This window comes from Lepidochelys kempii, chromosome 5 (assembly GCF_965140265.1).
Source record: "Lepidochelys kempii isolate rLepKem1 chromosome 5, rLepKem1.hap2, whole genome shotgun sequence".
Lineage (NCBI taxonomy): Eukaryota > Metazoa > Chordata > Testudines > Cheloniidae > Lepidochelys > Lepidochelys kempii.
Genome location: NC_133260.1, coordinates 61,100,166 through 61,126,200, shown reverse-complemented (window position 1 = coordinate 61,126,200; position 26,035 = coordinate 61,100,166). Strand labels below are relative to the sequence as shown.

Sequence of the window (26,035 nt, the reverse complement as noted above, 5' to 3'; positions counted from 1 at the left end):
CCTTTTTAGTTTTCGATCAAACCAAAATGTACCGAAAGTATAGGAATGAGCAAAAGGAGCCATTTTTTAGTTTGACTATAGTACAGCAGTTCTCAAACTGTGGGTCAGGACCCCAAAGTGGTTCGTGACTTGATTTTAATGGGAGTCACCAGGGCTGGCATTAGATTTGCAGGGGTCCAGGGCTGAAGCCCAAGCCCCACTGCCTGGGACCAAAGCTGAAGCCAGAGGGCTTCAGCCCTGGGTGGTGGGAATCAAGTTACAGGCCTCCTGCCTGAGGGTGAAGCCCTTGGGTTTCAACTTTGGCCCACTTGCAAGGGGCAGGGGGACTTGGGCAGCCTCAGGTGGGGCTTTGTCTTCCCTTCTCCTCCCTCCTGAGGGGTGGGGCTCGAGCAGGCTCAAGCTTCGGTTCCCCCTCCTGGGGTCATGTAGTAATTGTTGTTGTTGAAAGGGGGTCACGGTGCAATGACGTTTTAGAACCTCTGCTCTAGTAGCTATGTTTTGGTTTGGGTTTGCCATAGTTCTGGAACACTGCACTCGATTAATTTCAGAAAGCAGAAGAAATGTTAGGAAGTGTAAGGCTTGAATATAGTATTTGGAAGAAAAGCATGTAGTGTTACCAATACATGATGCTGAAGACTGGGAGCAGGTTCAGCAAAAGTATCATTTACCATAGTATTTTCAGCTATCATTTTTGTCACATGAGAGGAAAACCAAGCAAGTAATTTTAAATTGTTTAATTCTAGAGTTTTTAAAATGTTAGTTGTGAGAGCTGGAAGTCTATTACGAGAAGAGAAAAATCTCAACAAATGTATGTACAAGTGTCATCTTGTTCACCTTTTCTTTAGTATTTTTAGCTGAAAGCTGTGCCCCAAGAAGACTCTCTCTTAATAAACCCTGGGATTGGTTTTTTTTTTTTAAGTTAAAATCTTTATTAAAGTATTTCTGATGCATAAAACATTGTTATTGCTGTTTGTTCAAATGATTTCACATTTTTGGAATGATTTATATTTTCTTTTGTATATATTTAGTTTGGTGTTTATATCAAGTTTGTCATGTCACTGCTGATTTTCAGAGGTGTAGCAGCTTTCAAACTTGCGGTTTCAGTTGCTCATTCAGCCACATTAACCAATCATTCCTGGTCTCTGCTCAGAGAGAGGGTGGTGTTTTGTTTAGATTTGTGTAATGTACTACTCCTTACTTTGAATAAATTCAGAGTTTAATCATTTATCTCTCTTTCTTTTAGCTTTTTCTTTTTGTGGTTTGGAACTTTGAGCTCTACATGATTCCGCTTGCTTTGTTGTTACTCTTGGCATGGAACTATTTCTTGGTACTATCAGGGAAAGATAACACGCAACATGATACAGTAAGTACTTACTTTTTTAAGCACATACTTGAACTTGTTTTTTTAACATATACTAAGACAAGATTTTAAAACTGAGTTTGTTTCAGAAACTGAATTTCTCTACTTAAATACAACGTCCTTTCAAAAATATTTCAGTTTATGATGCTTGATGGACAGTTCTTCCTAGCCATGATTGAACTTTTTTTCCAGCTGTTCAATAAATATTTCTACTTTTTGTTGAAACTAATTTTAAAAATGCATTAGAGCATGCTCTGTCCTCAAAGCTGGTGTGTATGTTTGGTAATTTTACTGGTTAGGAAATGACAAACAAATCTTTTGAAAACTCTTTCTCTGTGTGTGTGTGTGTGTGTGTGTGTAGCCCTGTTGAAAGCTTATAAAAACTATAGTCTAACATTTTTTTAGTTACTGAAATTAAAAGCAGTGCTGACTCCGCCAAAATTCTTCTCTTTCACTAAGAACTGCAGACTTGTCAGATGGCTATCAAGGTCCATCACAAATCTTTACATGATGGTCTTAGCTGAGTTCACTAACAGGTATCCTATGGAAATTTCACAAAGTATCAAGAATATTTCTGTCTTCTAAATTACTACACAATGAAAAAAATAACTGATTAGTGAAGCAATGTGGTTTATTGGATAGAGAATGTCCTGGAAATCAGAAGATCTGGGTTCTATTTCTGGCTCTCGCAATGACTTGGAGAATAAAGAGAGAGGGAAAGTCCTGATATTTTTACTGCATTGGCAAACCGGCAAGATATCTAGTGTTTTTCATCTTCATTGTGCGTTACAAACATTACCTAATTTAATTCTGACAACAAACCTATGAAGATGATAAATAGTATTGTCCCTATTAATAGATGGAGAAACACTGGAGTTATGTTGTTTGCCCCAGGTATCAGAGAGAGTTGCTGATAGTTCTGGGATTAGCACTTGAGATTTCATTAGTTCATTAGGAAAAGCTGCCTTTTATTTAAAAAAGCATAAATGGTAGTGGTAGCCAAAGAATAAAAATCCTCAGGTTCACATATAAATACATACATATGAACTACTTTTGTTTTGTGATCCCATAAAGGTAAGGGAAATACACAATTGCTTTCACTGTACAATACTGTTTAGGATTGCACAGCAACAGTTGTGTAGCATATTCACCAAACAATAGCTTGCTATCTCACTATAAGATGCTCTAGTTCTCCTGTATACAGTAAAATGGGCTTCAACTCTAATCCTGACATTGGTTCTGCTTGAGACACATGGCATTCAAAACTCTTTCAGCAGTGCAGGAAAGTGCACAAAGATTACCTCACAAAATTAGTCTTCTATAACTTCTCCTTGGTTGCTGACTTCTACAAAAATACAACCTGTTCTTATCTTATGCTCTCAACTTCACAGTGATTGGCTAAAAAAAGCCTTTATAGATTGGTCATAAACTATATACTCACTTTGGGCTCTGTCAGAACATAGAGACCAAAGGCAGCAATCTGCTGAGAACCATTCCTCTTTTTATGGAGTTAAGTGTTTATTCCTTAAATACTACATCTATAGTAAAGAAGAAAAGTAAACTATCTTACCAGACCAGAGAACAGGGGCTCCTTTTAATAAATCACAACTGAAACATGAAAATGTCAGCTTAATCAAGCATTTAAATTTTATTAATCAAGCCTAATTTTTATGAATGCAAATAATCACTGAAGCTGGACAAATTTGTTCTAGATTGCATCAGAAACATAATTTTAATATTTAATGGCCTGATGAATTTAAATGGAGAATTATCTTTATGAAACAGACTCTTCATAATCTGCCATTAAATGAGAAATGAAAAAATCAACATAAATCTTACATAAACGTTATTTAACTAAATGTTGGTACTATAAATATTACAAATACATTATGCACTAATTTAGCAATCACACAGTACCCTACGTAAAGAAAACATTAGGTTGGCTATGCCGCATTTCTCTTTTACAATGAAAAGGAATGCATTATTAAAGTTGGCTATTCACGCCACTATAGTTAAGGAGGCTGTCTAAGCTTCCATTATAATTCTCTGCCTTCAGGGTTTTATATTGTATCTCTGCCATAGAAACTCACTAACAGGGCATACAAGGTCTCAGCCCAGTCGCACTTTTAAAAAAATCTTCTCCAACCCTAGCTTACTTTCAGTTGCTTTTGCTTACAGAAAGGGAAACAAATCCCAAAAATGTTCATTTTGGAAAGATTTTTACACTTTTTCCCTCAAAACAGTAATTTTTAAAGTGAAATTTTGCAAACCCTTTCCCCGCTTAAGCCTTACACTATTGTATGGAAAATGCATAGGCATTTTTTATGCAAAAATTCTTAATGATTTTTTTCCATTTTTGTCCAGACTTCTGTAACTACTGGATTGACATAATACTGTAGCAGCTCCAAAATGTCTTGGTCAATATTCTTTAAACTAAGAACAATTTAGTGTTGGAGTAAAAAATCACATTTATGAGGTTATTTTTAAACATATGGATGTTAATTCAGACTAGATCTCAGTAATTTTCAAGTTGTTTTCCAAAATTAGCATGTTTCTCCAAATATATAATTACCTAAAAAGAGTTGTCATAATCAGCTGGGCTAATGTTACAGTGGCATATGTATAATACAGATATACAATTCCATATATGTAACCAGACAAAAATGCTGCCCCAACTTTAAGTATCCCAACTTTTGGCACCACTCACAAACTTAATGTTGTTTAAACAAATATATATGTTGTGGTGTATGTATATATGTATATGTAGCTGAGTGGTGTTTTGTCCTCCTAGAATCCTAGCGCTAACTGAAAAGTTAATGATCAAATTTAAGACAAACAATTACATTTTAATTCTGTTGACAAGAAATATAATAAACTACTTTATTGTCAATGTTTTATTTAAACACCTCGGTGACAAAATATTTTAAAATGTTATTGTTTAAAAGTTTGTGTAGTAACCCAATAAATAATTTATACAACAATATAACAATTTATATTTAGCCAAATTAGAATATTTTTTTCTGCTTCACTGGTTTAAAAAATGTCATAAAGCCAGACAGATCAGATTTTGTCTACAAGAAAATATAGTACATTCTGAAGCCTTTAGATGGAGACATACTTCAAACAAAAACCTAGTATTCTGTTCACAGTGCTTTGTGTAAATATCAGCTAGAATTCCTGAAAGCATTGAGATCCAAATATTTAAAGAAATGCATTGAAAAACTCTTCTACTGATGCCATATTTTATATGAAAATTGTTTAGTCTTAACACATTAACAAGTAAATATTGGGTACATATTAAGCTAACATCAAGCAAAAAGTTACATGTTATTGTGTAATAAAGTATATTACAGAGTAACTTATTATACTGCAAATAAAAATTCTTTTGTTGATGTTAAAGGATTGTACGTAATCTGTGGCATGCTTCAAAAGGCATCTGATAGCCACATTAAAGTCACATTTCCTATTAAGAATCAGACTAAATTACATCATGAGCACTTCCCAGAATGAGCCAAGGAAATGTATTCTGTAAGAATAAATAATTGTATCTGTATAAATCAGGAAATCTTTTAGCAGTAAAATACTAATGCTTTTCTTTTTAGTCTCTTCTTTTGTACTGCAATATATTCAGCCTCACTGGCAAGCTTATCACACTAATTATTATTACATCTAGTAGTTCAGTTATCTTGATGACTCCTGCAGATGAAACACTTCAAGGTCAAATCTTTAATTGTGTGAATCAAGCTCAGGAGCTACCTACCATAAGTTCAGTTGTATTTCAGATACACTACATTGTTAAATTAAAATCTGTTAGTGAGTTTTACTGTCTTTATAAATATGATGTAAAATAGATGGATATTTTAATTAAGCTAGGTCTTTTGAAAAGTTCCTCCTCAACAGCCCTGTGAGAAAAGCAGATGTCCTTTTGTGACTAAGACCACATAAACACAGTAATAACAAGCTTATTGACTATGAAAGTTTTCAGTTTGACCTCAGGTTCTTTGAAGATGCTTGAAATAGCCTGAGCAGTTTTGGGAATCCTTCTCAATCCATACACATTCAATAATTTTATATTACATTTACACAGAAGTGTTGTAAATCCACTGACACACCAACACATGTTGTAGTTAGTTTACATGGAGACAAAATGATCTAAATGAACTCCAGACTGTGCTGAAGAATACAGCTAACCAACTCTAGGGCGGAAATGTTCATTTGGGACCCAATCCTATTTTCTTTTAGTTCAATGGAAGCAGGAGCAGGCTCCTGATTTGTGATAGGTTATATCAAAATCTTAGTGTCTGCAGACATTTGGACATTTTAACAAAATAAAATAGAATATAACATGTTTTTCATTTGAAACAATTTATTGTTTTAAAGCCCAATCCATTGTGGTGCTGAGCAACGCAGGAGAAGTGCTGAACACTTGAACTACCAGTTCATGGCACCTCCCTACTCTTTTTTAGGAATTGCTGAGCACTTCACAGGATTTGGCCTTTAAATTATAGTAAGATTTCAGTCATTAAACACATCTGGATGACTATGGTGGTTCTTCATTTTGAATTCTCTTACATTGCGTATTAGAGAAAAAGAGTACTGTGGTATTACTCACTTGGAAATGTATCAAAATACCCCTTTAACCACACAGTTGTTTCCATTGGAATAGCTATAGAAAAGTTGGTAGTAGATGAATGTACTTAATTACTGTGCCTTTGCTGTGATTATGTAGTAACTTTTCTTCTAGAAACTGCAGCAGTGTTCTAAAGTAAGAGACAATTTTGCTAACATTATATACACAGTTAATATACTTCCTTTGTGTGGAAATTTTTAATTTCAGTAGATATTTTTAAGGATCTTTGGGACTGAGTTATTCTTCACTCTTATCCTGGCCTAAGATGGTTGTAAATAACAAGAATCTGACTGTACTACTATTTTATTGATGTTGCTATTAGATGTTACATTGAACAGTCCCCACTACTCCCAAATCCCATCTTTTAATGAATTATTAATAAAGAGTTAGATTTTTTTAAACTCTAGAAGAGGAGTAACTAAAAAGTAATTAATTGCAAACTAAATTCTAAGAGTATATGCTAGTCCAATTTTCTTCTCTTGCAAAGCATGAAGAGGGTAGTGAAGGTTTTTCTACATATTTCTGAATGTAACTAAGATAACTTACTGGATAAAGTGGCTTCTGTTAGAAGTGCTACAGCAACACAGTGTGAATTATGCAGCATTTGCAGACAGAATTCTGTTACATTGGGAATGGGGAAATGAGGCAAGAGTGATCCCCTATCATATACAAATTATTGGGTGCTTTTTCTGTACAATATTTACTTTTCAAAACTATTTAGTACAGGAAGGGCTTGTTTTGCAACATTTTAATATCATCTGCTTACTGTTTGGCCATAATATTGGCCAAATATTCCATATTTGAGGCTGTCTACGTGTGTTTTTTAAAATGTCATCTGTATTAGCCTTACATTCGAGGAACAGTACCAAGAATCAGGTTCTTTCAAGACCTTCTACCAGTGTGTGGCATATAAGGCTGTGACAAGTGACATTACAGAAGGTCATGTCACTTTTAACTGCTTGCATTAGATCTTTCTGATTTCCCCAGTGCCCTTCCTTTGTTTGATTAATACTACCTTGATTTCAAGCAAGGTATCGGAAAGCATAATTTAGAGTGAGTATTCTAGGGCTGATCTAAGATTTTTTTCTTAAAACTTTTTGTAAAATAACTGATATGTTTTTCCCCTTAATATAATTTTTCCCTTTAATAATTTTTCTCATTGAAAAAGCATGATATTGTGTTAGATGTCTGGATTACTGTATTGTGTTGCTGAAGACCAAAGTAGCACATATAAGGTTTATTTGAAAAGCAGCAAGCTAGAGTCAAAGAAAAAAAATCCTTTTTCTTACTCTTGGTTTGATCCTAGGTAGGCGTTAAACTCAAAAGCTGGAATCTGTTGAATTTGCATTTGCTGTAATGATCTTATAAATCCTGGCTTTACATGTCTGTGTAAATAGGTTTTTCTGAAGTTTATTTTAAAAAAAGACTTCAGCTTGCAGATTTTTTATATATCACGTGGTTATAAGGATTCTGTTTTCATTGTTTCAATTTTGGGTAGCAACCAGTCTTAAACCTGAGGATCTGAATTTCTTCTGATTCACTGTATCATTCTAGTGATGTGCTTTCACTCTGCACTTTTTTTTTTCTAACTCTTCTTTCAAAGTTTCATGATGAGTGAAAACATGGGTCAATGTTTCATATGCCATAAAGAATAATATATGCTGGCCAGAGATGGAAGTACCGTACTTCTATTACATTTTATTTTGATACAATAACTGAGTTAAATCATTTTTCATTTCCAGACAATCTGACACTCCTAAAGCTTAGTTTAATTGATGATGTGACTAACACAGAATGAGAAAATAGGATGGAATACCATGGCGGGGGGGAGAGGAAATAATCTTCTGGCTAAACAACAGGAGTTGGGAACTGGAGATCTGGGTTTGATTTTTGGCTGTCACAGACTTCTTGTATGACTTTGGACAAGTCAAACTTCTCAACTATTAAAATAATAATAATACTCTATAGGTCATAGCAGTGTTGTGAGGCTTAGTTTATTAATGTTTGTAATGCTCTTTTAGATCCTTGGATGAAAATCACAATACAGGTGTGAAATATTATCCTGTTTATTTAGAATAAGACTGTTTGTGATCTAAACAGAGTGTCATTATTTGCAATGAGACAGCTAAGGTGGTGTCAGCATTTCCATTGTAAACCCTGATTTGTAGAGGTTTACAGTTCAAATAAATGTCTCCATGCAACCCTGGGTCCTGGTTTAATTAAACTGAATATATATATCATATTTTTAGTTACACCGGTGGAGCTTTGCAGGTAGCTAATCCCTAAGGGAAAAAGTAAGTGTAACAGGGGAGTGGCTTAGCTCCATTTTTCAGAATTTAGCTCTTAGGGGTGAAATTCACCTACGTGTAGAGATCCCAGGCAAGGCCCTCCACACCAAGCCCCATGGTGGGGATGTGGGAGGATAGGGGGATGCAACTGAAATGGTCACACATCATTCCTAAGGGACTGTTCTTCACACCTGCCTGTTCGGGGCCACTGTGGTCAGTGCCTGCATAGCGAGCCACAGAAGCTAAACTTACGAGACCAATGACTGAAAAAGGAAAAGTGAGATTCTCACCCCCAGCTCAACCTCCTTTGTGCTGTGTCAAAGAGCCACAGTGTAAAGGGGCCCTGAAAGCCCCATAACTGCCCAGAGGAGGATTCTGAAGAAAGACTGCCTCTTGCACACTTTCTCTCAAGCCCTGGTGTATGGGTTGTGCCAGGAGCAGGGCCACAGTATGCAAGACTGTAGCCCATAGAGCAACTCTACGGAGGCGGCTGTAACTTGAGATAATGCTGAAAGATCTGTCTGTTACAGTGCGGACCTCTCCAGCCCCACAAAAATCCCTCCATATATTAAATAATGTTTAAAGTTACAGTAAGAACCAGTAAATAGCTAACAATTCAGAGTTGAGGCTGACACTTTGTCCTTAGCGGCTTTTTTGTTTGTTTGTTTTTTCTTCCCCCCAAGGTAGGGCTTTTGATGGCTTTTCCCCAACAATGCAAGTTAATTTCCTTACTTTTGTTAGCTTGTATCTCAACTTTACATTTTAAATGAAATTTTCATACATATTATATTTATATTTATATAAATGCAATCCCTCGGTGCCCACGCTTTCATTTCTGGCCCGATACTCTAGCTACCTGGACTTGTAGTATGACCTAGGGTAAGTTGTTTGACCTCTTTATACCTCAGTTTCCCTATCAGGATAATGATACTTACCTTCCTTTGTTAAGTGATTTGAGATCTATGGCTAGAAAGCACTGTGTGAGTTTATTTATTGTTTTTTAGTAATATCTCACAAACCACTAGAGTTAATTTAATACTTTATATCATCTGAAAACTTGGATTCCCTACTGCTTCTAGTGGCATAAAACATTGTTTCTAGGTCCAGAGCTTCACAAGATAGAGGTCACTCAGATCAGGCCAGAATGATATGCGTCAATGGTCCATTTTTTTGTTATCTACAATATCTAAAAATGAATACCACATATCATGGGGAGGCTGTGGATCTCAGCCATCCAGTATCATACAACATTCATTTCTACCCTGGCAGTTCATAAGATATCAGTCACTGGATCAATCACTTATCCTTTGGATTAGTAGTGTTTGTTTTGGTACTGGTCAAGGACTTAATATAGCCTGTCTCAGAACTCGGACTAATGTACTTTTAGGTCTCTGTATAGGATATCTTGCAGATACATTAGTATTTATATTGTAGACAACTGGAAAAGAAAGAAGTGCGTAGGTCGTCTAGCACATCCCCCTGCACTAATGCAGGATCACTGTTCACAATAAGCCATAAATAGCTTATCCACTCAATTATTGTTGGCTCTTTGGACTAAGAATCAAAAAGAAATAGTCTAAACATATTATTTAAAATGGCACGTGTGACAAATTCAGAGCGTTCTTGTGCTTTAAGGCATTGAATGGGGGGTGGGGTGGCTATGTATGGCTGCAGTTGGAATCTCCAATAGGCACTATGCCTCCTTTGGGCATGCTTGCTATCAGAGATCCTTGATATAAAGGGGAAGCTCACGCACTGCTACACCCATGCAGAGTGTGTTCCCTTTCATGGCCAGCTTACTCACTGCTAGAGGTGTGTGCAGATGTGTGAGATTTCAGTTTTGTTCTTCCCCTGCATGGGGAGCTGAAAGGGTAGAAGGCTTCTTGTCCCTTCTCTTCACCTTCTATACCCACGCAGGATATGGTCACAATCTGGTCTTTACATTATTAAATTCTTAGGGCAGGAACTTACTTATTTGTCTCTAAATTATTATTTTTAGTGGTAATTTATTGACAAAAAATATAGAATCCTCTTGTAAATTTCATATCTTGGACAACAGTTTACATCACTTCCTGGTTTTAATATGCTTTATATACTTGACATACAAATTAAGGGCTAGCTTTTAGTCTGTGTTAGAGGCTGCTTTGTGCCTCTGCAGTACCACAGGCCGAAATTGCAATCTTACTTCAATATACTGTAGCAACTGAAATTCTGGTGAGCGAACATATTCATAGATTCATAGATATTTAGGCCAGAAGGGACCATTATGATCATCTATGTAGTTTCCTTTAGGGTTGATGGGAGTCTCTGTGTCCTCCTGTATAGCAACGAATATGTTCCTTAAGTAAGTTTCTAATGTGACATCCTCTTTTGTCATTTATACTTTGTAATATAGAATTATGGTTTAACTTTGTCTTCTGTAATGATGTATGCTATGATTTTAATTTATAACTCACTGTAAAATAGACAAGAATTTCCCCCTTTTGAATCTACAGCTCTGTCTTGACTTTTGTATATGTACAACTATAGAGATAAATTATCTTTTGGTATAAAGGGGTTCAACTCTATTTCCATTTACATCAGCAGATAATTTGGCCCATAGTTTGAATGCTTGATCATGGGGTTATTAGGCAGGAATTTGAGTTCTAAGTCTGGTTCTGCCATTAACTTTCCAAGTGCCTCGGGAAAGTCACTCCCTCTTTTGGTGTGTAAAATGGGTATAATAATTACTTATCTCACAACCATACAATGAAGATTAATAATTAATGTGAGTACAGTGCCTTGCACACATAAAACCTTAAGTGGTAGGTATTCCCTCTTTCTCTCACATATCAATCTACCTGTCTACTATCTATTTAAATTGACACGTGGTACAGTTACACATAATGAAAGAGATGCATGTGCAGTATATTAGATATACTAATAGTACAAAATCATTATTAGGAAACGCTGTGCTGATGATGATATGGCATGCACCCTGGGTCACTGCTGTGGGCTATTGCCATAAAGGAGCAAGCTAGCATGAATTTATTCTTGGGGTTGAAAGCTTCCTAACCCTCCTGATGAACAATTTAAATTAAGTTCAAAATGCTGTATGTTTCTCAGGTTAGCTGTAAATCCAAAGTAAGCACTTGTACCGTATTTCAAAGCCACCACTAGAGCTGATAAAAAGGATTCCTTAGTTAAAAATATACTGGAGTGAATTTTGAATTACCTTTTAAATACTTAAATTGTCAAGACAGCATTTTATAAAGGTAGAGGTTTTCAGTGTCTTATTCCCTGATGTAGGTCAATTAAAGTTACAACACTTTCTTAAATTGGAATCTCTAGATCCAATGTTTTTCTAGTTGTACATTTTCCTGCTGTGCATTTATTTCAAATGTTAATAAAGTTTTCATCTACAAAAGGTTTACTATTGACAGAACAAAACTCTTCCTTTTTAAATCATGACAACTACTACTGTTTCTGTCTGTAGGTAGTGGAGGACATGCTAGAGGACGAGGAAGAAGAGGATGACAGAGATGACAAGGTAATTATCTTTCCTAGCACTTGGGTACCTTGGGATGGGAGAATTTAGACATGACACTGTTTTTACAGACAGTTAAAAAAGGAGTTGAAGTGTTTTAGTCCAGAAAATTGGACAGAGCTGTTTATCATCCTAACAATGCTACTGTATGTTGTAGGAAGGGATAGAGGACTATAAATCCTCTTTTTTTTTTTTATTTTATTTTTTTTTTTGTCCAGAGCTGGGTCAAATATTTTTCTGCCAGAAACAAAAATAATTCAGCTTGTCTGGAACTTGATAGCTCTTGTGAAGATAACTGCAGTGACAACTGTTTCTGAAGGACAAACATTTGTCCTGTCTTGGGTATTACAAATAGGGCTGTACTTTAGGGGGAAAAATGGTGTAAAAATAGTAACTCCACACAGGTTGAAAATGGGATATTGCCACCTATAATTTTCAGTGAATTACTTGGTAGAAGAATGGCTGATATGTTCTGCACTCTGTATGACATTTAAATAATCACAATTCTCATAGACGTCTACTTGATTTGGAGCTGGCATTGTGGCCCAGCAAGCTAGGAGACTTTTGTGGATCTTTCAGCTTTTGAGAATATGTGGTTCAATTTCTGGCTGCTGGTTGGGTTGAGGATTGCAACCACAGTAAATAACAGCTCGTTTCCACATCTTATTGAGCCAAGCTATGGGATTGCTTGGATTGGTTGTCCCCTGGGGAGGCGGAAAAACCAGAGGGAGGAAATTAGAATGACCTTGCACCACTGAAGCCATGGCTAGTGTTGGCAGGACAGCTTTGATGGAGAGACAAGTGCAGTGAAAACAGCCTTGTTGTTGTCTCATTTTTTGGTATGCAAATCCCACAGACATGAAAGAGAAAAAATACAGATTATTTTAAAACAGTTTTGAATTAAATACAGGCAATTTTGACCTTCATAAATGTTCTCCCTAGTTCTGTTGTAGTAAAGCAATGAATTCTTTTTTTTTTTTTTTTTTTTTTTTGAAGAGAGGAGAAAAACAGTGTATCTTAATTTATGTTCTTGACCTTTGTTTCTAGTAGAGATGTACAGTTATATACCACTGTAAGAATTCATATGCTGGCAGCAAGTATTTGAAATGTCAGAAAATTCACTGTGATTAGTTAATCCCCTGAATGATTATTTTTCTGTTAGCTAACCCAAGATTTGAGAGAGGATAAAAAAGAGTGTTTCCCTCATTCTATTGCTAGTTCAAACATTTTAGAATTGACAGAAAGATATGTGAAATTCTTCTGTATATCATTTAAATCATTAGCTACATCATTTTGGAATAATCAAACATTGTAATAACAATCTCCTTTTTACAAAACATGTATGTGCTAGTTTTTAGCACTAAATGATATGAGCATACACTTCTGGCAATAAAATACATGATTTATTGCAAAGGTCAATCATGTAGGTGTAGAGAGCTTGTATTTTAACTCAACATGCAAGCTCTGAATCACCACTTCTCTTCTGATAAACACTGATCTGCCATCCATTTATGGCCATTTCCCCCTGCTTGTTGCTTGCTTATTAAAGCAACTATAAGAGCTTCATCTCAGTAGTACAGTATACATATTCCTGGCAATGTTAATAACTCTGATCGGTTCACAAAGTACAGTAATTTAATAATTGTACTTAGTCTATTTACCATTTAGTTGAGGGGCAGGGAGGGGCGGTTGAGTTATTAAACAAGCAGTAGCCCTTTTTAAAAAGCCTTTTGCAGTCTAGCTAAAGTAGATGCCAAACAGGTTAGAAATAACACAAAATCTGTGGAGCTGTATCAATTGTAATCTAGTGTTTTAGCTGTCTGAAACTGACACCAGAGTTCTAACACACTTAAAGATATAGTTACGAACGTTGACTGAAGGTGAGTGCTTAAATTACTGTGTGAATTCAGTGGTAGTCTTTATTTAATACCTACAAGCAGTGTGTTTCTTATATGAAAGGCATGTGGGTTGATTTCTATAAATTCAAAGTCTTGTTTCATTAATATGTAAGTTTTATTTGAGCTCTTGTAATTCAATATGCTATCATGAAAATCACATCTTGAACGGAAAAGAAAATGACACATTTTTTATTTTAAAAAATGCTTGTACTGTACAGTGTACACAGTTATTCTTAGAATGGACATTTTATTTCAGACACTAAACTATAAAACAGATAACAAAGCTTCTTTTTTTTTGCCAGTTTCCTCCTTTAAGTTGTATCATGTACTGTTTGCAGATGAAGATGATGATGAAGATTTTTAATATTGGTGTGTCTGAATTGAAGGAGCACAGTGTTATACTCCTTTTTTAAATTCATAGATTCCTAATCTTAAAGTTTTTTGTGTATAATGAAATTTGGTGAGAAAACAAATGCACATTTTGCAGTACTGGCAGGTATTGACCTCCAGCTGTCATTACTTCTGTTTTCTCATATGGTATAATAGTAAAGTCAGGTCAATGGGTCCTCTTATAGGATAAAAGTAAAAAGATTAATAAATGTGCCAAAGCCTCACTTTAATTGAACCTGAAGCATATGTTGCAAGTATGTAAAATATGTCCCAGATGTTTAACCATGGCCACTGTCTTTGCTTTCCCTGATTACCACAAGGCAGCTATTAGTCCTGTAACCTTTGAACTTGGGGGTAAATGGGGTATTACATGGCACAAAAATAAAGCACCTGTTTTCCATTCAATAAAGACCCCTGGCAGGCTTTGCCTAAGCCTATCCATATGTTTTCATTTAACAGATTGTTGTGCGATTATGAAAAGTGTCTTTCTTTAGAGCCAGTATAGATATTAGTCACTTACTCACAATGAAAGGGCAACTCATTGGCTACTTGATGAGGTCCGTGTGGGCACACACTAAAATAGGTTATTGGATGTGTGGTGGAGTGCTATTTTTGACATCCCTATATAAATTGCAGAATCACACAAGTGATAAATTGAGACTGATAACTATCCAAATGTTTATAATTAGCTAAAATAATAGTTTGTAAAATCTTTTTATTAATAATGACCTTTAGTACCTGTGTGGATTTTATTTAAGGTTGGCAAAGGTAGAGTTGTAATTAGGTTGTTGCTTGTTTCCTCAAACCTTATTTTGGTCTTTTTCCAGATTTACCATTTTACATTTTTATTTCACCTTGCAGTGCAAATAATCAGACAGGCAAGATTAAAAATTTAAGGTCGTGTGATGCCTAACACTCTTTTAACTGGATGACGTTAACATTTCTTTTCAATTGAAATATGATTAATACTTAAAAATGGCAAGTATGCTTACCGTTATATCAGTTACAATCTACTGTTCAACAGTGGGACACTGCTTTCTTAATAGTATCACTTACTAATATGCTTTTAAGAACTGAAATGCTGTTGCAGTTTGCTGTTTGGTTCAGACGTTTGTCATAAATTTAATACTCATGTTTCAAAAAGATAACACTACATTCTGCGTTCCATATGTTCTGTACTTTTCAATAAACCTGTGCCAACCACAAATTTACAGTTTGATTTGATTTTTTTTTACCCTGTTTCAAACTCTGACTCGGTGGTTAATACAGTATCTTAGCAAATAAGAGTTAGTTAAATTACTTGGAGTCAAGTTATCAACAAACCATAAAATGGCTTCTTACAGTGTTATGTAGTAATAATATAGTGGTTAACATGCATAATCTAGTCATCTAAGTAATGAAGTTAAGATTTCTTTCTGTGCCTTAAGAAGTTTTTAGGCATGCTTTTCATATAGCTTCTTATGCTTTCAACAAGGTCCAGGCAGTCACAGGGACTGATGGCTGAGGTGATGTGCATCTAGCTCAGCATTTTGCAGGAGGCGCTGAGCACTTTGCAGCTCACACCCCCAAATAGCAGTAATAGTTCAGATTTATAAGAGGAAAAAACATGTGAACTCTGGATTTTAACTATATTAGTTAAAAGGCTTTATTAAAATCAGGTCATTTGCACCTTCAGCTTCTTTCTCTAACCATTTGTACTTCGTTTGGAAAAATCTCTGTAGTTCTAAGTCAATGTTATCATGTATGAAGATAACTTCATGCTATTATAATGAAACATAGTTGGGTTAAAATATATTTTTAAGCTTTTAAACATAGCTGCCTGGAGATACCAACTTTGTTTTCAAGCCCAAATATTTTTGTAACCTGCCTCAGAAGCATATGTGTGCATCCTGAGTAGATCGGGGCGAGATTACTGTGATATGATATAAAAGAAAAAGATTCTAATTGTCAAAATGGCAGTTACTTTCTATAAAATAAATGTTCTGTAGGAAAACAGGTTAAAAAAAAGGGGAGGAGATGGAAAGGGGATTTAAAAAAAAATTGAATGGAAAAATCTTCAGACACACTTATGGTTTCATTCTGATCTTGGATTCTGTACATATATACCACCTAAACAAGAAACAATATATGCATTTGAGCCTTTAATCAAAATTGTAGCTGTATAGGCTATTGCTGTCCTCTGAAAAGTTAGTTAGGACACATACACTTATTTAATATATGTGATCGAATAATCTGAAATAAGTATGTGGCTAGAATAAAAGTGAAACTTTTTCTCACTGTATGCCAATTATTCATTTAGGGTGATATTTAAAAAATCACCATAAATTGGGCAAGTAAATGGGCTTTATATAGTTTTGCCTACATAGGGGAAGGGCTGATGGCAAAAACAGGGTCCCTTTGCCTCTGCTGCTTCAGCCTATGGGCTGAAATAGCCGCTGATGTCCTTCCCCGGCCCCTATGCAGGGGTTTTGTGGCCACTGCATCCACACTGAACCACAATCCTGGAGCTTGCCTCCCTGGCACCCCAATCCATGGGTCCTTTCTCTCCCTGGTCCCCAGAACTACCGCAAGGCATGTGGAGCTTTGCATGAGCACCTCCCAAAAAGGCAAATCTCACCCATGCTGCTGTCTGGTATTGGTGCCCCCTCCGGTATTAGTGAATCTGGGACATATTTCACGAACACAATATATTCGTTGTGGGAACAACAACTGAGAAAAGCCTCCTCAGATAGTTAGTCACTAGGGAGCCAAATTCTGATCTCAGTTATACCGGTATAATTCTGGAGTAACTCTGTTGAAGTCATTGGGGTGACTCTGGAGTTACACCAGTAGAATTGGGATCAGAAGGTGGCCCGCAGACTACGTATGGATAACTCGGATCCATATGCAAAGTTTAACATTCAGAGATATCATGTGCATGTGTGATAGTCTCTGGGGGACTTTGGGTAAATAAACTATTGAATTGAATATTGAATATTACACTCATCCATATATGTAGTTTTTTTCACCTGTGACTAATACAATATGGGTAATATTCTTCATCTATTAAGTAATCCAAGTATAATTCAATAAGCTATTACATCAAATGAAGACCATCTCTAAATTGTTAGCTGTTACAAAATGTGACATAATTTTACCCCTGCAAATTTTTTATTTTTTAATATTATTTCCGATGGTAACTAAGCAGATTTAAATTCCTTTTTGTCTAGGGAAGGATTTATTTTTTAACTAACTACTCAGGGAAAGGGGTATAAATGATATGTCTCTGGTACCCCTTTTGTGACTCAAGAAAAGGGAAATATTTATTTGCCTCGTCCTGGGGACCTTAATGTGAATGTAGGCCTAATAATTGTTTGACTCCTAAATTATAAAGAGGGCATTCATTCATTATGGCATTTTAGAAACCAATGGGAAGAGCCATTTCTGACTCTCATAGAAACTTCTGAGACTGTGTACAGGTTGAAGCACAGGAATAAGAGCCTGGAGATCTGGGTTCTATTCCAGATTCTGCCGCATACCACCTGTGTAGCTGCAGGCAAGTCACACAAACACCAAAGTTTGAACATTTTTGACATAAAGTTAGACAGACATCTAAATCTCTACTTAAGCTCTTTTATGGTTCTCCACCTTAGCCTTTTCCAGAGCTTATTGGGCACAGTGGTGGATTCAGCCTGATATATCCAACTTGGATGGAATCTTCTGAGCTGAGCACCCAGAAAAAAGTGATTTTCAAATACAGGTCCAGAGCATAAAATAACCTTTTATCTAATTCTATGACAAATCAGAGACATTATAAAACTGAGGCACAACTTTGGGAGACTATGATGGGTACCAGATCTTTGGGGCGGGAGGCCCACTGACCTGCTGCACCCAGCCCCAAGAAATATTTCACTGAGAAGAAAAGAGCAGTGAGTATTAGAGCTCCAGGCTTGTCTAGATAGGCATTCGGGGAACAGACATTTTGGAAACCATTGAGATCTGGTCCTAAAGCAGGTAGAAGGGCTGGGAACCAGGAACAGCCAATCAAGGCCCAGCAGACCGAAATAAAAGGAGCTGCTTGCTGCTTAGCAAGAGAGTTCCTGGCTGGAGCCAATGGCATAAGGAAGGATGAGACAAAGGAACCAAGCCAGGCCCTGTTTCTGGCCACAACCAAGGGCAGTCAGGAAGACCCCTATTGAGTTAATTGTGGAAAGGAAATTAAGCCCAGACCATTTTAGTTATAATTGATCCTGAAGGGAATGGAACGTTTTCTAATTGAGTTTGTTGTACCTGGGAAGGGGTTTGGCCTGTGTGACTCAGCCACAGGGCCGAGCCACAGAAGACCCACGGAGTGAAGAAAATGGTAGCACCATGCCCAGATACCAGGAGGCACTCAAAGAAATTAGTGCAACCCACCACGGGTCCTTTTGAACTTTCTAACTAGGGGTGAGACATGCTAGCCTAGGGGTGAGTGCTTTATGGACACAGTATTAAGATAAGTGGGAGAGAAACCTGCAATTCACATGGAGTGGAGCAGATTCTGGCATATCCCAGCAGCATGATTCTCTGTGAAATGGAAGGCATGTCACGCTCCAGTTTTTCAGGTGAGGCATGCCAGTAAGGGTTATGGCATATCATAAGTTAAAATCTAGCTTGTGAATCTGTGATGTGCTTTTCTTTCACTGAGAGGCATGTAACAAAAAGCTGCAATCCTAACTACAAAACTTGGTAGCATAGCTGATCAAATGTTGCTGTGTTTTAAGCAACAACCGTTAATAAGATATATGAGAACGTGAACAAATATTGTGCAAATTGTATTTTGTGCTAACAATTTGTATATGTTTTATATGCTGTTTGGACTCTGCAGTATCAGGATAAAATTATTTATTTTTTACATAATGCTAATAGCTGTTACTAGCTGTTTTATATGCAAAGAAATAGTTGGAGAGATCAGTTAAACAAGATACAATTCTGACAAAATAAAACAAAATAACATAAGTGAAAAATGACCTAGAGACTAATGTGGTTTGGAAAGACAAATTTAGCATTGTACAGTTGTCTCCATGAGGACAGAACTCCCTGCAATAGAGAGCAGCCTCAGGAGCTGCTGAGCTTCATGGGTTAGCAGGCAGAGAGGCAAATTTGTCGTGAATGGAGTTCCTAAATAAATAGTACATATAATCAGCTCTAGAGTACTTCCTTTTCATTGCAAGGATATATATGTATCTGTAAGAGCCCTACCATCCCCTTCAGAGTGCAGTGCCTAGGAAACTGAATGAGACTGCATTTATAGTTTTCCTCACAAAGGAGGAGGTGTGGTTTGCTGCAGCCACCTCACCAGAAGCTACAGCCTCTACAGACCCATCACTTGTGATTCTGGAGACCTTGTGCCTTCTTCAGAAGCCATGTTTCCAGGGTTGGTTTTAATAGCCACTGCCCCACATAACCAGCTTTCACCCCCAGGTGTGTATATTCCACATAAGGGAGGGGAGAAGCATGTTAAAGCACAGAGTTGCAGGGGGTACAGTGCTGCCAAGAACAGCCAAATCCCAGGCCCATCCCTCTCCTACTCCATGGAGCCCAGTCTCCAGTGGCAAAGGGGATGGTATGGTTCTCAATTGCTAATTTTTTATGGATTTTCTGTTTGTCATTTTGGTGCCATTTAACATCTGATACACACAAAACATTTTTAACATCCTAGTTTCCCAGTATTCACAGTCAAAACCAATGAAACTGAAGGCTAAATTCTTTAAAGAATAATGGTGCCATAGTTGTGCACAACAGATATCCATTTCCCTGATCTACCTATATATACACCTACATTTATATAACTTTAACATTAGAATTCATCATGTTACAGTATATGGAAGAACATATAAATGCTCACTAATTTCCTTACAGCACTCTCTTATTAAATACTGGGTGCAACACAGGCATTGGGGTGGTATCTGTTATCTGAACGATCAGTAAATGCATGTTTGAGCATTTTGGGAACAGACAAGGTAATATGATAGGCTAACATACAGCTGTGGCAGTCTGATAATGTAATGTTTTTATTGATTGTCTAACTGAGTAACTACCAGAGGTATTAGGTTTGCTTGTCACAGCTTTTAGTGCCTGGGGTAGTCGAACAAGTTACTTTTGCATTGAGTTGACCTCAAAGTCCCCCAGTCTTTGAATCAGATGCCTCAGATTTCATACATTGGCAATTTCTTTCCTTTTTGAATGGGCTATATTAGAGAAAATGTGTCACCTTTTGCACCATGTAATACCAAATCAGATCAGAATTCATGCACAATTATGTCAGTGGAAATCTAATATTACAGACCTGCTTATCTCTAGATAGCACATGGAAAATTGAACTTACACAACTGACAGATTTATTTGATTTACAGATAAGTTATTTGTAAGTAATCAAGCTAAAGAATGCAACTGGATTATTTTCATATTTTTCAAAAACAACATCAGTGAAATGGTTGTTAAAGAAACAAAGCTTAAATATTTATTTCCCCCCTTTTCTTTTTTAGTTTGTTCAAGTCATTAGGTAATAAAGTCTGGGATTGGGGGAGGAATATTTTACATTAGTGAACTATTGTTCTAAAGGCTAATGAGTTTGAAAAAACAATTTACATAATCTGTTTATATAAAAGTAACTCTTAACAGCTATTTCATGGCCTCTAAATAACATGAAGTTATGAGAAAAAGTCTACTTGGAAGCTGATATTACTCTATCTAAAAATGATTCATTTTTTTCTCTAATAATCTGAAAAAGTCAAAACTGCATCAGAATATTGAAGCCTTCTTGCAACCAATTAAAATAATTTAACACGAGCTGTTCAGCAAATATGCTTTTTAAGTGTTTTAGACTTAGGATGTCTTATGAATGTTCTAACCCTTTTAACTTTGCTATATGTGACTACCACATGTATTCTGTTACACCTTTAGTGCACCATATTAGCTGTCACTCGAAATTAAGTGCAGGCATGTTCTTTGTTGACCTTGAAATATTTCTTGATTAAAACTTTAAATAATGGTAACCGTATGAGAAGAGAGATGGCAGTCCCAGGGGACACTTCCTCTTCTGGTTTGTGGCTGTATTTAAATTTTTGGGATAGTCTAACATATATATTGACATAAAAATGTCGTGGAGTTGATTCTGTGGAGTTCCAGCACTGTTGTGCTGTCCCTTCTTGGTAAACAAATCACATTGGTATACTTTAGATCAACATACAGCATATGAAGAGATAGGGAAATAGCTCAGTCAGTTATTTTCCCAAGTTTAACATACACCCATGCATTTTGATAGTGGTGTGGTTTGCATAGTAATAGCTTTATTGGGTTTTCACTTCCAGTATAAACAAGAGTTTTCTAAGTCTAATAACTCAGCTATGAAAATTTGCCTGAACTGAAATATAGCACATAGGATCTTAGCCCAAAAATTAAGTTCCTTTAAATAAAATTTTGAAAATACTTGTTCCACTGTTTTTTTAATTTATAGAAGAAGGAGGAGGGGAAGAAAAGAAATGTATTTGTTTTAGAACAAAGTATGTTCTCCTATCTTGAAAACTTTTATATTGTTCTGAATTTTGCAGGTTTAGTCCATAAATATGGAATTATTTCCTATAACTGTTCTGAAGTGAGGCTTTTCCCCCAATGACATTTCATAAGGATTTTTAGAACATAGACTCAGATTGTACGAGTGGCAGCTGCATTGAGATGATAGACCCTGATGGACTTGCTGATCAATAATCTGTGAACTAAGGAGAGGTACTGCAATACCTCAGTAAAAACTATCATTTTCAAGAAGGTTTAAAGTGCTTTTTGAAAGGCCCTAATTAGGAATTTACTCAATAGACCATTATGGACATGCACAGTCTCAGGCAAATACTACTACTACTAATTCTTAATTTTTTATATCTTCAGAACTAAAATGGGTAAATTTAATTATTTGTAAATCCATTTTTCAGAAAACCTCATCTTGCAGGATTCTGTGTCTCGCCTCCCTAACTGAGACCAGCAGAAACCCCAAGCTCTTAAAATCTTTGGCTCCTAAAGGCCAGGATGACATGTTGGAGCAGTTGTCCTATCATCCTCTGAGCTTAAGGACAACCTTTAGAACTGTCCAATCAATTTCTTCTTGACCTCAGTCAGTAACTCAAACTATGGCCAGACCTCCTTCTATCTGGCCAGCTTTAGCTGACTTGAGTGTATCTTGGCTATAGCCAAGGATCTAGCCCTTAATCTCTAACATTAGTGATTTATGAAATTTTGGTTACTAAAATCATGCCATGATTAAAATGTAGGGGACAGTAAAAATGGTAATTAGATTGACCTGATTGTCTAGGACTTTCCTTAGACTTTGGAACAAAGTCTGATGTATGTTCTATGTAACCACATCAGATCATTGTAACTCTTCTTAAGCATGAAACAGTAGTTTTTGAACCCTGGAGGTTTCTACACTGAATTCTGATTTTTTTCCCCCTCCCATCCAATACATGTTTACTACTTCAGAAGACTGAAATAAGCATAGTTTCTTGTTCTCTCTCTCTCTCTCTCTCTCTCTCTCCCCTTCTGCCTCTACAGGCACTGAGGGCCAAATCCTGCAGTCCTCCTCCTAGCAAAACTCCTATTGAATTCAATAAGATTTTTGCTCGGTAAAGAATGCAGGATGTGATGTTTACTCTTCAGATACTTTGACTAGAATAGTAATAATGCTTCCTTTGAATTTCGAGGAGTATCAGTGAAACTTTAATACTGTCCTTCTAAGCCTATATGAAACATTACTTGAGGTGGTGGTATGTGTGTATATGTATTCTGAAGGTTCCCACCCTTTGGACTTTTTCCCCTTTGTTCTCATTTTAACATTAAACATTACTAATATGTTTTGTTCTCATTATAATAACTTTCAAAAGCCTGTACATGAATACAGGAAGAATAGGGCCAAACTGTGCCAAGCCAGTATGTGGATGCACAAGGTTGAGAGCGGAAGGGGCCATTTCCCCTCTCATTCTTCCCCCTTTCTTCCCCTTCTCCTCCACCCCATATAGAGGGTAGGCATAATTCCAGTCCGTAATAAATAAAAAGACAAGGAGTGGTGTCATATGCCAAAAGTATTAATAGCTCTTGGAAATGACCATTTGAAAAGTAGTATGGTGAAGAAATTGTTTAGGAAAGTAAGAAAACAAAGAATGTAAGAAAATGAATGTAGTTATTTACTATAGTTCACCTGGAGAGGTATATAGAGAGAATGAACAATTCCCAGACCAGCTCTCAAAATTCTATAATCTGCAAGATGGTGTACTTGTAGGGAATTTCAACTGTCCAGATATAAGTTGGACAACATCTACAGGAGAAAATGTAAACTCAGAGATTATTAAGATATGTAGGAGACAATGAACCAGAATGTGGAGACTTTTATCAGAAAATAAGCCATCCCAGATCTACTTATTGAGAGAACTGATTCAGAATGAGAGAAAAATGAAAAAACGTGGAATTAGCTGTCTGAGTCCAATAAATTAAGAAATTTACAGAATGCGGCAGATGAAGGATATTAGATTTCAGGAAAGCAAAGTGAGGTACAGCAGTTCACAATTCCTCTGGAAAACAAAGAATGTGAAAAATAAGAGTCAGTCAGTGTAACTTCATAAGAGACTGCACAAATAACTGAGGTAAAAACAAACCTGAAATGGAAAAGAATTTGACCAAATAAGATTATTCAGTCATTTAAGGCTTTTAGGGCAAAGATAAGGGTAGCGAAGAAGTAGAATGAGTTTGTTAGCCAAAGGGATTAAGGGGAATAAGAAGGGCTCTAACAAGTAAACAGAGAAAAGGGAAGTGCTAAGGAGAAATTAGGTCCAGTAATACATGAGGAGAGGCATAAAATTAATTATTTTAAAATAGCTGGTACTGAGCACCTGTGATGTTATACCCCATATTCTTTATGGAAATATGCTTATGATATGGATATAGCATAACTGAGATATATTTTATGCAAGGTGGGTCTTGTAAGGTATCATCGGAAAGAATATGATTTACTGAATATGATTATTCAATTTGTATGCATGCATCATTTCTGTATTTGAAGTTAGGAATATTGACTATGTAACAATTACAACTGGGTGTGTATTTTGGGAGACACCCACCAGACAACAGGCCATCAGCTTTGATGGGTCATTAGGAGGAAACAACAAGACCGTGAAGATACTAATCTCTCTCCTTCCTGAAAGGCGTCCCCTAGCTGTGACACTGCTAGGTCAGGTGGTCCTGTCACCTGGTACTAAACATCATCTTGGACTTCTAGTAATTTTTCACTAAAAGGAGGGGGAGGTCAAGACTGGGAAACAAAAGATTCCTACATATGTAAATCTTCTTTAAGGCTGGGGAGTAAGGCAAACAGGACTCTTCTCCTTTGCCTTCCTGCCCAAGAAGAAAGACTACTGAAAGTACCTGAAGAGACAAAGGAACTGAGAAGTGGGAAAGGCAAGGACTGAGTCCAGACTAAGACAGGAGTCTAGTCTGTAAAGAGAAATAACTGGAACTCTAAGCTACAGAAACTCTGCAACTTGCCTAAAACAACATTTAGGGTGAGAAATTACTTCTTGAAACCTAGAGCCCCGACCAGGGGTATTCTGTCTGCTACCCACGATCCATAAACCTGGAAATCCTGGACGCCCAATCATCTCAGGCATTGGGACTCTTACAGCAGGATTATCTGGCTATTTGGACTTTCTCCTCAGACCCTACGCTACCAGCAGTCCTAGCTATCTTTGAGACACCGCCGACTTCCTGAGGAAACGACAACGCATTGATGATCTTCCTGAAAACACCATCCTGGCCACCATGGATATAGAAGCTCTTTACACGAATATTCCACACAAAGATGGATTACAAGCTGTCAGGAACAATATTCCTGGTGAGGCCACAACATGCCTAGTGGCTGAGCTTTGTGACTTTGTCCTCACCCACAACCATTTCATATTTGGGGACAACTTATACCTTCAAGTCAGTGGAATTGCTATGGGTACCTGCATGGTCCCACAGTATGCTAACATTTTTATGGCTGACTTAGAACAACGCTTCCTCAGCTCTCATCTCCTAGCACCCCTCCTTTACTTCCTGGACTTCCTGGACACTACAGTGCAAATAAGTGATGGTCACATAAACACCACCCCATACCAGAAGCCTACTGACTGTTGTACTTACCTACATGTCTCCGGCTTCCATCCAGGACACATCACACAATCTGTTGTCTACAGCCAAGCTCTAAGATACAACTGCATTTGCTCCAATCCCTCAGACAGAGACAAAGATCTACAAGATCTTTATCAAGCATTCTTAAAACTACAATACCCACCTGGGGAAGTGAGGAAACAGATTGACAGAGTGAGACGGGTACCCAGAAGTCACCTACTACGGGACAGGCCCAACAAGGAAAATAACAGAACACCACTAGCCATCACGTACAGCCCTCAGCTAAAACCTCTCCAGCACATCAGCAATGTACAACCTATCCTGGAAAACAATCCCTCACTCTCACAGACCTTGAGAGGCAGGCCAGTCCTCACTTACAGACAGCCCCCCAGTCTGAAGCAAATACTCACAAGCAGCTACACACCATACCACAGAAACACTAACCCAGGAACCAATCCCTGTAACAAACCCCGTTGCCTACTCTGTCCCCATATCTATTCTAGCAACACCATCATAGGACCCAACCACATCAGCCACACCATCAGGGGCTCATTCACATGCACATCTACTAATGTAATATATGCCATCATGTGCGAGCAATGCCCCTCTGCAATGTACGTTGGCCAAACCGGACAGTCTCTACGTAAAAGAATAAATGGACACAAATCAGACATCAGGAATGGTAACATACAAAAGCCAGTAGGAGAACACTTCAATCTCCCTGGACATTTAATAACAGATTCAAAAGTAGCCATCCTTCAACAAAAAAACTTC

The 26,035-nt window shown here is 36.9% G+C and overlaps 1 protein-coding gene across 18 annotated transcripts in view; it reads left to right on the top strand.

Annotated features, from left to right (window-relative positions):
- MCTP1 (multiple C2 and transmembrane domain containing 1) overlaps window positions 1-26,035 on the top strand; it is a 476,976-nt gene that overhangs the window by 399,434 nt on the left and 51,507 nt on the right. For all 18 annotated transcript variants that reach the window (XR_012158969.1, XM_073344510.1, XM_073344512.1 and 15 more), the window contains 2 exons: window positions 1,244-1,363; window positions 11,754-11,807. Coding sequence is in view for 17 of the 18 variants with exons in the window: in XM_073344510.1 (XP_073200611.1) it covers window positions 1,244-1,363; window positions 11,754-11,807 (174 nt within the window). In the remaining variant the exon portion in view is untranslated. The remainder of the gene's footprint in view (window positions 1-1,243; window positions 1,364-11,753; window positions 11,808-26,035) is intronic.